Genomic DNA, 13,978 nt, shown 5'->3' on the forward strand with positions numbered 1-13,978 from the left:
AGATGATGACTTTTGAGGTCCTTTCTGGTTCTAAAATTCTATCATTATCCAAATGCCTTTTCTCTCTGACAATATTGGAAATCTATTAGGCTTGTAAAAAAAAATGCTAAGGACAACAAAAAGGCCTTTTATAAGTATGAACTGAAGCAAGAAAAAGAACAAAGTACAAGAGATTCATTGCTCGGGGCAGATGGCACAATGCTAATGGACTCAAAGAATGTCTGATGTCGGACTAAGAAAAATCAGAACTACTCAACCTTTTAATTTGCTTCTGCCTAGTTTTATCAAGAGCCAAGTAGTCTAACTTGACCTTAGGCTGCAAAAAAGGCAGCAGAGGGCCCAGAATGATGATGACAATACCACAATGCAGGGCCTTGGTCTGACCCTATCTACCATACCTGAAGAATCTCATTCAGTTCTGGACCCCAGGCTTTAAGAGGGGCACTGACGAACTGAGAGGCCATCAGCTAAGATGGCACATGGGCTTTCAGTCAAGTCTCAAAGGAGTCCACTGAAGGACCAGGAGACCAAGTTCTTCAGGAGGGATCAGAGTTATTATGTGTCACCCCTAGAGAGCAAAGGACAAAGACAAAGGAAACATGTTAAAGGAAGACAGAATTCTGCTCAATTTAAGGAAGACTTGCCTAGCAATCAGTCATCCAAAGAATACAACAGACTTTTCTTTTGAAGAGACCTCCTTTTTCCCTGCTCCCAAAGTTAGAGATATTTCAACACAAGTTGGATGACTATTTGCCAAGGGTGAGACAATATATTGGGAAGAATGGAAGAAAGTTGGTCAAAATGATCTCTGAGTCTCTTTCAATTCTGAGATTTGGGGAGGGGAGAGGGAGAGAGACAGAGGCAGAGAGACGGAGATAGAGAGACAGAAACAGAAAGAGACAGAAATAGAAAAAGACAGAGAGGAGGAGGAGAAGGAGAAGGAGGAGGAAGAGGAAGAAGAAGAGGAGCAAAAGGAAGAAGAGAAAGAGGAGGAGGAGAGAAAAAGAAGGAAGAAGTGAAGGAGGGGAAGAAAGAGAGGGAGAATAAACATATAGATGTGTGTGTGTGCATTATGTGTATGTACACACACAATCAATTACCAGCTCTTGCCATTGCTACCTCCCATCTCTATGCGCTGACTCCTCCCTTGAAGCCAATGTGCTGGCTCACTTAGGTTCAGGGGCATCCATGTTTTCTCCGTCTTGATCCAGCTCTATCCTTTGCTCGAGCCCTTTCTCACCACCCAAACCCCGCCCTGGAGTCTGCTCTTTTCTGACCACACCTTCCTCAGCTGCTACCCAGGCTCCAGGCGGCGCAGTGGGGAGTCTAGAATCATGAAGACCTGAGTTCAAATATAACCTTAGCTGTGCCCCAGCCATGGGATCCGGGTAAGTCACTAGACCTCTCTGCCTCAGTGTCCCTCATCTGCAAAATGTAGTAACACCACCACCTACTGCTCAGGTTATAGTGAGGATCACTAGTTGTAAAGCGATTAGCACGGTGCGGGGCAGATAGTTCGCCGTTTGCTATCATCATCATCACCACTTCCCCGCTCCATGCCCAGTAGGCCCTACTCTCTGCCAGTCTTCAGTGATCCTGGGGACACTGAAATTTCTAAGCTTTAGCCATGGAAAGGAAGAGCACCTGGCTCCAAGCAGAGCGGGAGCTCCCTGAGGAGGGAACGAAGGAAGCTGGGAAATCATACTGCAGTCCGAGGCTTAAATCCAGTCTGGCCAGCTTCGCAAGCCCTAGGGCCGGTGCCCCCCGCCCCCGCCCCCTCCGCCGCGCCCCTTCCCCCGCCCCTGCCCTCCCTTTTCTGCGGGACCCCGTCCGGCCGCGGCTGCCGCCCACTCACTTGGGCTGGTGATTCCGCATCTCTTTCTCCGGAGGCTCCCCGTCCTTCTCTCCAGGTTCCTTTTCCACCGAGTCGTACATGGATAGGGCTTTGTGCCGGGTCTTATGCCTCCGGGGAGGCTCCTCTCCATTCTCTCCCTTGGGCCCAGGCTCTCCTTCCCGGGTCCCCGAGCGGGAGCCCCCCCGATGGCGCGCCCGACGCTCGGGCTTGGCCCCACTGACGGTGCCGTTGCCCTCTTTGCCCGGCGGCTCTGCTGAGTGCCGGTGGGGCCGGTGCCGCCGGTGCTCCTTCTCGGTGGTGACATCCTCCACGGAACCCCGGCGGTGGTGCCTCCGGCCGCCCTCCTGGCCCCGGGAACGTTCGCATTTCCCCTCTTTGTTGCCCCCAGTCTCCTTGCTTCTGCTCCGGCGCTGCCGGTGCCGCTCCTCCTTACTGGCGACCCCCGACTCCCCATTTTCCTCCCTGACACCTTCTCCCTTCTCCTGCTCCCCAGACCCTGTCTTTTCCTTCTCCTTCTCCTTCTCCTTCTCCTTCTCCTTCTCCTTCTCCTTCTCCTTCTCCTTCTCCTTCTCCTTCTCCTTCTCCTTCTCCTTCTCCTTCTCCCTGTGCCGGTGGTGCTTGCGGGATATCTCGGGGCCCTCCGCAGCCGCGCTGGGGGACACCTTGGTCGGCTCTGAGGCCTCCAGACCCTCCCCGGCCCCCGCTTTGCCCCCCGGGGCCCGGACCCCTTCTTCTCTGCGGGGCTCCACCACCAGGGGTCTGTCCAGGTGCGTCTTCATGTCGGGACGGATGTGGAGGGTGGTGGTGTAGCGGAGGCGCTCCTCCGGGGCCATCTCGCTGTACAGGGCCTCGCAGCTGGCCTGGAAATTGTGCAGCCGGATCTGACTCGTGCGCTGCTCCCACACAGACCTGGCCTTGGCCGAGTTCTGCTGCTTGCTGCGGGAAAAAGAAGGCAGGGGGTGAATACCCCCCCATCCTCACATGCCCACCCGCTGCCCCCTTTCCTCTCTTCCTTTTCTTTCTAAACTTATTCTACCTTAAAAGGCCTAAGCTTTTTATTCTGGAGGGGAAATCACATAAGGGAAAGCCAAGGTGTACACACAGAGATGGAGAGAGATGGCTAGTGGAGGTAGAATTATGGGTGAAGGAAGCTCCTGGACTCTCTATGGTGATAGACAACAGGACCCTACTTTGTGGGGGAGAGGAGAGGAGAAGGCGGGAATGGAAACTTCATGGAGTCCCAGAGCACGATAATAGATTCAAAGCTCAAAGGGATATTGGAGTCAGTGAGTCCGTCTTCCAGATAAGGAAAACTGAGGCCCAGAGAGGTTAGCAGTTTTGCCCAGTAAAGTGTCTGAGGCTAGATTTGTACCCAGGTGTTCTTGACTCCAACTCTAGCCATTACACCCTGATCCTCCCTGGGTCTTTCTGGGCTCTGACTCCCATAACTTTGCACTCCACCTTCACTCCTCCAGGATTCCTTCCTTCCCCTCTGCCTCCCCCAATCTATGATCCTTATCCCTCACTGCAACCTGTTGGGTGGAGAGAGTTTCCCTGTAGGGGAACTTCCTTTCCTTTTACCTGCCTCAAGTCAACATTCACAAAAGTTAACCCTAGATGGTCTAATTGGGGAATTGGACTAGATGGTCACATAAACTGAGAGGAGAGACGTTATGCTCCCAGATCCTCATTCATGGCTCTAAGAGCTCCTTATTACCTGAGTCTCTCCCTGAGTTGGTAGTTCTTCCCATATGAACTTTTTTGGAGGAAAAGACAAGGCTGATGTCCTGGCTAGGCTCAAATTCCTCCCAGGAACACTAGTTCACTCCCTCAGAATGCTGATAGATCCCTAAGACATCTTTCCTAGGTCCCTCAGCATTGCCAATGCCTTGGGGGGAAATGGGGAGAACTAAGAAATCTGGGGAGTAGGGTAATACTTGTATATAATTGAGGGTGGAGAGTTTAGATGGACCAATGACTGAACTAGTAGAAGGAGGAACCCTGAGAGGTTTTACAAATTCACAGGTGTGTCCTGGACCAAAAGAAAGACCCAAAGAGGTCAGGCATATGGAAAGGTATTATGGGAGTTCTGGTGGTATCCAGTGCACTGCCTTGGTGCCACTGGTTTCATTTGCAAGCTGGAGATGGGTTAGTTTGTGAAGGAGCCAGGAAAAATGAAGAGATTATTTCATGAAGGTCTTATCAAAGTCCTAAAAAGATGACAAAAGTCCTCAGGAACTCACTTTCTCAGACAGCTGGCTCTCAGGAACTCGAAGCAGGGACTGAGGTAAGCACCATTAGTCTTATTCCTGTTTCTTCCTGTTTTAGCAGCTTTGTGTCCCCTTCCTATCACTCCTTTCTTTTCTTCCCTTCCACCCTCTTTTGATTTTACCCTCCTCCCACCACACACACACACACACACACACACACACACACACACACACACACTCCATGGCCAGAGCCATTGGGTTACTTTGGGATTGAGAATGCAGGGGAGAAGAAGAAATTGGCATGAATGTTAATTAGATTTCACTGGAAACTGGTTTCTGCTCCCACTCACCCCCAGGGACTGGTATTGGGCTTTACGAAGGAAGAGCTGATTAAATCCAAGGGATGTCTGGGAGTCCACAACTGAATTCTCTATCACAGGACAGAAAGATGGCAATTTCCCCAGGCTGCTCTGTAACCATGGGAACCATACAGGCCTATAGGACTGGACTGTAACCCCCATGTATATGCAACTCACACTCATGCCTGTATGCACACACACACACACACACACACACACACACACACACACACACATTCTCCTTGGCTTTGAGCCACTGGTTTCATTTGCAAGGTGGAGATGGGTTAGTTTGTGAAGGAGCCAGGAGAAATGAAGAGATTATTTCATGAAGAGAAATGGGGGAAAAACAATCGTAGGAGTAATTAGGCCATCATTGGTAAGACAGAGTGTACCCAGATTTTCTCCAAGGGCTCATCAAACCTTGGAGCCTACACCATCCCCTTCTCCCCCTTCCACCCCGCCCTTGCCATCTTCACTGAACCTCCTCAGAGGGAAGAAGGGCAGCCTCCTTCCCCAGGGGTCTCTGGCCTCAGAAGGATCATCTCTCCTCCTGTGCAGACCCAACCACATTTTAGGATGAACATTTTGCAACTGTCAAATAAATAAGACCTATTCCTTCTTTTCTCCACTTTTCTCCACAGGAGAAGCTAAGATACTTCTATTGCTTTTTGTCCTGACATTTGGAAACATTCTCCAAGCTCTCTTACATTCCTCTCGTCCTACCTGAACCAAAACTTTCTGGGGACCTGAGGAGAGCCCTGGCCCTGAATCAGTGCCTCAATCTGGGCATTTCCCAGTGTCACAGCACCGGAGACCACCCCAGGCTGTGTCCCTGGGCATGAGCTCTAGGAGCCTTTAGGAGCCGGGGCCAGTTGCCCTTGGCTTCCTCAGTCACCAGCCTCCCTGGCAGAGATTTTGCCCGCTGTGCCTCTGCTAGACAGAATCCTACATCCACCTTTGTGTGACTGCCCACCTCACCATCACCCCATCAGCGTCAGGGCCAAGGCATGCACACAACTGCATTGTAACCACTGAGTTAAACAGAGTGCTCCTGTTACACGCACTTCACATTTGTATCTTCTCATCTGGTCCTGTCATCTTTATGACCAATGGCAAGTCCGTGGACCCTGATTTCCATTGGGTCTGAAGATAAAATCACCACACTTAATAGTTAAATGGAAGCTGTGATATTTTGTTAACCCAGATTCACTGAGGCATAAATCTAGAAGTGGTCTAGTCCATATGCCCTCCTGCTTTCTGGAAGCCCAGAAAGGCTGATGACTGACTTGCCCTCCATCCTCAGACTTCAAATCCATTGCTCCTTCCATTGTACCACTGTGGCCAGAGTTAAGACAAGAATTAAGCCAGTGTTCTGACTACTGCACTAACCAGTCCAAGTCCAGGTGGAAAGTTCCTCTTCTGAGTCATTCGCTTAAATTTGCTCATAAAACTCCCTGTCGAGTAAGACCCTTGGGTGATTGATTCTCACATGTCCTCTCCATTGACCTAGCCCTGATGGCAATGTCTCAGCTTGAGAGCCCTGACCTGCAGATAGGGATGGAGAATGGACGAGACTAAGCAGAAGGCAACACTACAGGAAGGTACCTGAGTGAGCAATATATTCATATTTGTTCATGGAAATGGGGCAGATATGCTGAATGGAGATAATCTGGGCCCATGTGGAGGATGGGGCAAGGGAAGCTCCTTGGTTTGGAGCATCTTCACTAATCTCTGAAACCTCACAAGTAGCCCTATCAGCCTGAGCCATAACTATCTCTCTCTGCTTCTATCAGAAAACCTGGTTTGACTGGCCTCTTCTCCCATCCAGTCCAGCTTTAAAACTAGTTCTATGGTATCCAACTCCTGACCACCTTTCCTTTGAATTCCCCTTTATGTCTATGCCCTCCAAAAAGTTTCCAAGAAATATTACTAAAATCACACTTATAAGGGCTGGAATAAAGTAAAAGAAAATGATGAAACATAATTTTGTTCCCTTTCATACCCATTCTCCTGCCTTCCCAACATGAAAATTCAATTGATCATTTCTGGGACCTCATTCATAGGTATCCCATACTCCAGAGTGGGATCCCTGGGATGGACTGAGGACTGTCCATATATATGTAGGTGGAGTGGAGAGGGGCTCCTCCTCTGGAGTCTTTCTTCTTCCTTTTCTCAACCTGAAGAAGATCTGCTGTCTTACCCAATGGCCATTACTAAGGGACTGTTGTAAATATGGGACCTTACTGAGAGTGATAGAAACTGCACACACAAATCCCATGAATTTAGAAGCTTCTATCCATAAAAACCATACAAAATAATCCCTTTATCACCAATTAAAGCCTTAAGACACCCACCAACTTTATCCCAAGGTCAGATTAAATCAACAAAATGCTTAAAAGATGTGAGTCAATCTCTAGTGCTTTCAAGTTATTTGCTTCCTAGACTTAGGAACTGGAGGACAATGTCCAGATGCATGAGTCCATCAGTGTGGGGGAACGCTCTCCATATATAGATTAGCAGCCCATCTATAGTTGTCTGGGGTACTGAGAATTTAGATAGGCTGCCTCTAGTCATACAGTTATGTGTCAAAGGAAACACTGGAAAGTCTCCCTTATACCAAATCAAGTTCTCTCCCCTTTTACTTGGATAATCACTAATTATACCCTGATCAACTTCCTGAGAATACTGAAGCTGGACCCATTGCTCCTTCCCAATACTTAGCAGGATGTGGAGGCTAACTCCACTGTTGAAGTGCATCAGAGGAGATCTGTGGGACTATAACAGTGAAGGAATTTCCCTACTGCCTACTCCAGTCTACCCACGGAAAAGTAATAGTCCCACTATTAGGAACTTGTAGGAGGGCTGACTTGCCCAATATAAAATATTGACAGAAATATAAACTGAAGAGATGACTTGTATCTGGTAGAGAACCTGGACTTTTAAAGATTGGTCATTCGGACTGGTTATTCATAGTGGGCTTGGATTCTCCCAGGTGTCCCTTACTAGGTGTCAGCCATAGTAGCCACTGCTTCCACAAGCCACCCCCCTCATCTGAAGAGAGGATTCAGGCCTGTGGGATGATCTAGGTTTTACTCACTGAATTCTCCAGTTATGAGGGATGGAGAATCATGATATCTCTCCAGTTGTTAGCCTATAGGAGTGCACTGAAGTGGAAAGGGTAGCTTCTACACTAGCATGTTTGGAAGGCCTCAGAAGGTGTTCTGCTTCTGGTTCTTACCAGATAGTGGAAATCAGCCACTGAGCAGTCCCAGTATGGGAGGGCTTTTATCCCAGGAAAAAGGAAAAAAAAATATCCCATCCTTGAAGAAAAGGGCAATATAGAGCCCTATGACTCAGGGTCCTACTCTGCATTTGGGGGTGATAAGGTCTGACTCAGTTTGTCAGCAGTACCACTGGTAGCAAACATGTAGGCTTGCCTTCTGAGCTGCCACTCAAGACTCTCATTCCTCTACCCAGTGAGAGAAGAATGAAGACTGGGGGAAATGTCACATTGTGACCAAAATAGACCCCATCCTGATGAGCTTTTTTGTAAAAGAGTTGGGAATCAGGCATTAAAGGCTTCTCAAAATGAACAGCTCAGATTCAGACAAATGAGAGGGACACCATTTAGGGAGCACAGTGGGCCCTTGAGTCAGGTAGCTGAGCACGGAGGCTGGCAGATCTATTGCTGTGCCTTGTTCCAATGCCAGGTGCCCTAAGGCTGAGTCTGCCTCTCAGATCCTGTCTCCAGGACTCTCTTCCAGATCTGCTCTCCGATGACTCAGCTAGAAAATTAGCTCCGGGTTCTCTATTTTTGCTTGGGGAATAAATGCACAAGTGACTTATGGAGTCTCGGCCTGGTATCTCACCCCAGCCTCACAGGTGGGTGGCTGTGGGAGCCTGTAGGGGAAGTGGTCTCCCAGTCTCATTTACACAGCCAGGCTCGAGGAGGTCTGACACAGGGCCGAGAGGACCATGTCCCTGAAGGGCTCTAAATGCACTCGTGAGCCCTTCCCTAAGCCCAAGCCCCAACACAGAGGACCACAAAAACCACCACAGACACAGCACAATATCCAAGATGAAGAGAAACCAAGACGGAAAACTCAGGCATGTCAGAGACAGAGACAGGAGACAGACAGACAGACCGGACAGACAGACAGAGACAAAGAAAGAAAAGGGAGGGTGAAAGTAGTACTGAACTACATTTAGGATGTCCAAACATTTCCTATACAAAACACCAGGCAGCTCCCATTCAGGGTGAAGATGGCTGACACGCCCCATCCAGGCTGAGGAGGTATTTGATCCAATGATGTGAATGGCTTTTAGGCGGGAATAGGAGTTAAGCAGGCGAGGAAATGAGCCACATGGGTGCATATATCAGAGAGCCATTTATGGAATATCGTAACAGAGAGCAACTCACGGTGAATTTACGCTGGAGGCGGATGAGCTGCGAGATACAGTGCCTCGATTTTGCTTTACAAAACTGCACATGCAAGAAACAGAACAGAGCCAAAGGTGAGAAAAAATAAGATAAAATTCTAACACACAGGGAAGAGACCCGGACAGCTCTGGCCTGGCCTGGCCCAGCCTGGCCAGTCAGGAGAGTGACTTCAGCCGCATCTTGGAAGGAGCCCAGGGAGGCTTTCCGAAAGTGAAGAGCTACAAAAGAAAACCATCTCCTCAAAGAAGGGAAAGAGGGGTCCAGGCAGGTGGGAAGAAATTCCACCCCTTCCAAAAATACCCACTTCAAAACCAAAGCCCAGAAGAGAATGAGAAGTTGTTAACTTTGGCCTCTGCCCGTTCTTCTCCCCCTGCCCCCCACCCTGTAAGAACCAGTTTGAAGCTCTGGGGTTTTCTCATTCCCACCCAGCCAGAAAGTGACCTGAGACCCTCCGATTCTGTCACACACACCCATGCCTGGGGGGGCTGAGTAACATCACTGCATTAGCCCCTTACACCAGGCACTGCCTTTGGTGTGCTTATCCCACATTAGTTAGGGCTATCCATTAAAAAAAACAACAACAACAACCACCAAAAAATTCTCTTGGTTTTTCCAGTTTCTCAGCCTCATTCCAGGCAATTTTTATATATATAATGAAAGAATTTCTCTTTCCCTGAATCTGGGCTTAGCCAAGAAGGTTTCCTGCACAATTTTGGCACTCAAGTTTATAAACCATCTAGGGGTAATTAAAATTTAAGCTATTAAGAACAACAATAATAATTATCATTTATATATTGCTTTGAAGTTTGAAAAACCACTTGTTTGATTCTTACATCAATCTGCCAGTTAACCCCATTTTACACATCAGAAATCTGAGGGCTGGAAAGATGTAAAGTCATATAACTAGTGTCTAAGGTAGGATTTGAACTCCTCTTACTGACTCTGAGTACAGGACTCTGTCTTCTGGACTATCTTGCTGTAAGTTTTCATCATAAATTTAAAACAATGAGTTTCCTGAACACTTGATATATATATATATATACACACACACACACATATATATATTTATATTTATATGTATACATATAAATATAAATATATATATATATATTTTTAATGCTAGAATCAAGGATGTGCTAGAACCAGATTGTTCCTGCTCAAGCAACTATTAAATTTTCATGTGAATATTTAAACCTAAAAATCAGCAAATGCTACAAAAATCAGGGCTTGATTTATTGTTTAGTTGATTGTCTAAACTTAAGAAAGTAATGGAGGAAATATAAATGGCTGCAGATTAAATTTAAAAGTGTGTTGGATACATTTTTTCTCTAGGAGAACTGGTTGTTAAACATTTACCAGCATGCCCTCTGATTGGACTCACACACTCACATAACTTCCAAGCTGGAAAGGATCTTGGAGATTATCTATTCCAAATTTTGTTACAGATAAGGAAAGTCAGTCCAGAAAAAAAGAAAATTACTTGTCCAAGAGGAAATGGCAAATAGTAGATCCCCGATTGAAATGTAGTTAATTCTCTTGACTCCTTCTTCAGGAATCTGCCTTCAAAAAAAACCTACATGTCTTTATGAAATCTAAACATAGAATTTCATTTACATCACTGTTACCCACAAGGCAGTTAAACTGTCCAGAGATGAACCAGTAGGATTCTTTTTCCTCTACAATTTCTCAAAAAGAAGGCATCCTAGTTGCTCACTGTCCTTTTCCATTTGTTCAGCTACCTTAATGCCTTCTTCTAGTCTGGATAGTGAAATGAGCAGTCAGATTCCTTCTAAGACTGAGTACATGAGGAAATCAGGTGGTCTATCAGTCCAAGAACAATGGCACAGGGTTCCTAGGGAAATCAAAGAGTGCCCCTCTTTCCATTTCTTGCCTCAGTTTCTCTCCAGGGTTGAGGATGGAGAGAATTCCCTTGGATACCTGCTATGGGCTAAGGCTGGGTCTTCTGCCTAACGGCTAAGAGAATGCAGTATTCCTGGGCCAGGAAGTCTGGAAGCTTCCTGGGAAGGCTGAGTCTGCCTCCATCTTGTGAGAAAGCTTACAAAAACCTGGACTTTCCAATTATCCAATGCTCTCTCAGGGATCAGCAGCAACATGGTGGACCACATCCCTTTCCCAGCTTGCATTTCTATTCAGAGTTGAAAATCAGAACCGGAAAGGAGCTGAGGCTGAGGGAGAAGGAGCCATGTGGGACCTAGGAATACTGAAGTCCTTCTGAGTCACAGTCCAAATCTAGACAACTTGAATTGCTAAAAGTTCATGAGTGGGAAGTGAATCTAATCATAGTAGGATTCCAAAAGAAGTTGGTCTCTTTATACCATCAGCTGCCCATTAAGCCAGGAAAAGACATGGGTAGAGGACTAGTAGACATAGCCCAGAGTGTGTCATATAATACCATCCACCATCCCAGTAGTCAAGGAGAAGGATGGAGGTCTGGAGCCACTGGAATAATACTTAGTCAATCAACAGTGAAGGGTGAACCTCCAATACAGGGCTACATAGCTTCTTTGCCTTCCTTTTTCTGAAAAAAAAAAAAAAAAGCTCTTTCTTCTGCCCCAAAGGAAGATGTGGAAGTCCTTTGGACCACTGACCAAGCCCACAATGCCCTAGTTCCAAAGTACAATCTGGGGGTCTGGGAACCCAGACCTCTGCATTGCTTTATCCCTCAGATATGCAGGGACCATCTTCCATGCTATTTCTCAGACCCCTGAACAGGCAAGTCCTGAAGGGTTGGTCTCTTCTCCATTTGACATCATTTTTCCAAGGCCTCATCATGAAACTCACGGAATGCCATATCACAGCTGGCAGACCAGAGCCAGCCCTAAGAAGCAACCTCACTCCCTACCCCCACATGTCATCATCGTTCCATTTTATTACTTACCCATGACTGTGCAAGAAGAGGAATGGAAAAGGAGATAGAGAAACACAGAGACACACAGACAGATGGACAGATAGACAGACAAACAGGTGGATACCTGCCTCACTGGGCATTTGTGGCTTTACATTGGATTGCTGCACCACAACAAAAGCAAAAAAGCAAACACTGGAAAATCCACATTCATATCTTCCCTTCCCCTCCTCCCCTAACCTCAAACAAATACACACAGACAAATCACACACACACACACACACACACACAGGCGCACGCACAGAGACACATACATAGAGACAGAAACACGCAGGAGGAGGAGAGGCGCATTGGAAGTTAAAGGGGAGGAACAAAGAGCCCACTAGATCCCCAAAAACATTTCCTCTCCTCTACAGTCTTTCATTTCAGACCTGCTGGTGATTCACGAAGTTTTCTGTAGGGATCTTTGGTTTCAATCTGATGACTGACAGTCATAGCCCGTAAACATTTATAAAAGATACAACTACAGAATCCAGAAACATGAGGCCGGAGGAAGCCTTAATGGTAATCAGAGCCTGCAGAAGATATAGATCCGTACTCCCAACCCTGCTTCCCAATATATGTACAAAAGGGACAGAAAGAGAGAAAGTGATAGAGGAGAAATGGTATTCCCCAAGGGTGAGAGTCCTGGGGGTTTTCTTAAGTCTGGATCACCCTGTATCAGGGCAGTTGTAGAGCATGTCCCCCTGAGGCTCTCACATAGTGTGCCTGTCCCTGCAGGATGGGAGAGGGTTTCCTTGCCCATTACAGTTCTGCAAAGAAATAATTCAGGGAGTCCCAGTTCAAAGTGCACCCCATCTGGCATCCTCAGTAACTTCCTGAGAGACCAATTCTATCTACAGGTATCTAGAGACTCCACTACCAAAAGCCAAAGTCGGGGAAGGCTATCAGTGTGTAAAGCATACTCATTGGATTGAGTGTTTCAACCTCGGACTCTGACTGGGAACCTCCCAGGATTATGACCCCTTAAAGACTGCTGGAAACGTGTAAGCAGAAGGTTAGAAAATGGCATGATAGTCAGCTCTGAGTCCAGAAGTATTTCTGTGCCTTTCCCCAGGCCAGGTGATCTCTTAGTGTCCCAGGGTCAGGTGGGAAAGGATGCTGATGTAAGTACTGGACACAGCCCCTTTTGTACACAGCATTGGTGCCATCTATGTGGAGAGAAGGAGACAGGGAGGAGGAACCTCCAAGGACAAAGGACACGGAGGAAGCTAAGGTTTTCCAAATTTCCTTCCAGTTAAGGATAAGCCAATAAGTACTTCCAAGGAGAGGGGAAAGGAATGAGGCAGGGTCTCCTCCTGTCTCAGCTTCTCCCAACACCTGTGCATCAATGAATGTCTCCCTGACAGCCCTCCCAACTGCCCTCCCCTCCATCTGATACAGGAGCTCAGGTCTAGGGTGGGAGCGGGCTCACTGCTGAACACAACAGAGGGCTTCAGAAGGAACAGGGGACAAACTGAACAAACTCACTCACCTCTAGAAACAATAAAGCATGGAAAATGCTAAACAGAAAAAAATCACAAAGCCCGAGTGAAACCATGAGCTGAAACGGAGCAGTCAGAACATTAAAGAGTCAACTTGTCTTGGTTCATTATTACTTTCAAACAGACATATTTCCAAACCATCATTGCCCCTTCCTCCCGACTCCCGACCCTTTGTTCCCAGCATTAACCTGTCACAGTCAGCTGGGAGATGTATCTCCCCAACAGAGTTCACCAGGTGAAAAGGGGAAAAAATGAAAATCCATCCCATGACATTTCTCTTCTATAAACAGAGGAATCCTATCTCTGATGGCCACAGGATGAGGTAGGAAATGGGAGTTCTAGCAATGTAAACGAGTAACTCTTTCATGTTTGTAGATTTTGCTAAAACCTGAGAACCAGCCTTTACATATAATGTGATCACTCTCCTCAGTGACTGACCAGCCATTGTCTTTCCACAGGACTGTTCCCTGAGCTCTCAGCCAACTACGCAACTGAATTCTCAGCTCAGAAGGCTGACATAGGACAGCTCAACAAAACTGCAGAGTAATAAATGAAATATAAGCAGCAGGGGCAGTAGCAAAGTGAACTATTTTCAAAACTGTTGAGTCAGATTCTCCAGCATCTCCCTGGGTAGTAGGAAACTAACCGGGCCAAGACAAATGAAAACTAACAATGGGCTAAATATTTGCTGGGTGATGGTCCA

At 47.1% G+C, this 13,978-nt stretch overlaps 1 protein-coding gene across 1 annotated transcript in view; it reads right to left on the bottom strand.

Annotated features, from left to right (window-relative positions):
* Window positions 1-13,978, bottom strand: part of CACNA1B (calcium voltage-gated channel subunit alpha1 B) — a 252,680-nt gene that overhangs the window by 115,041 nt on the left and 123,661 nt on the right. The window contains exons 19-20 of the mRNA XM_051976837.1: window positions 2,433-2,791; window positions 1,856-2,354 (exon numbers count right to left, since the gene is read on the bottom strand). Of these exons, the coding sequence (XP_051832797.1) occupies window positions 1,856-2,354; window positions 2,433-2,791 (858 nt within the window). The remainder of the gene's footprint in view (window positions 1-1,855; window positions 2,355-2,432; window positions 2,792-13,978) is intronic.

The sequence above is a fragment of the Antechinus flavipes genome, chromosome 2, assembly GCF_016432865.1.
Source record: "Antechinus flavipes isolate AdamAnt ecotype Samford, QLD, Australia chromosome 2, AdamAnt_v2, whole genome shotgun sequence".
NCBI classification, from domain to species: Eukaryota; Metazoa; Chordata; class Mammalia; order Dasyuromorphia; family Dasyuridae; genus Antechinus; species Antechinus flavipes.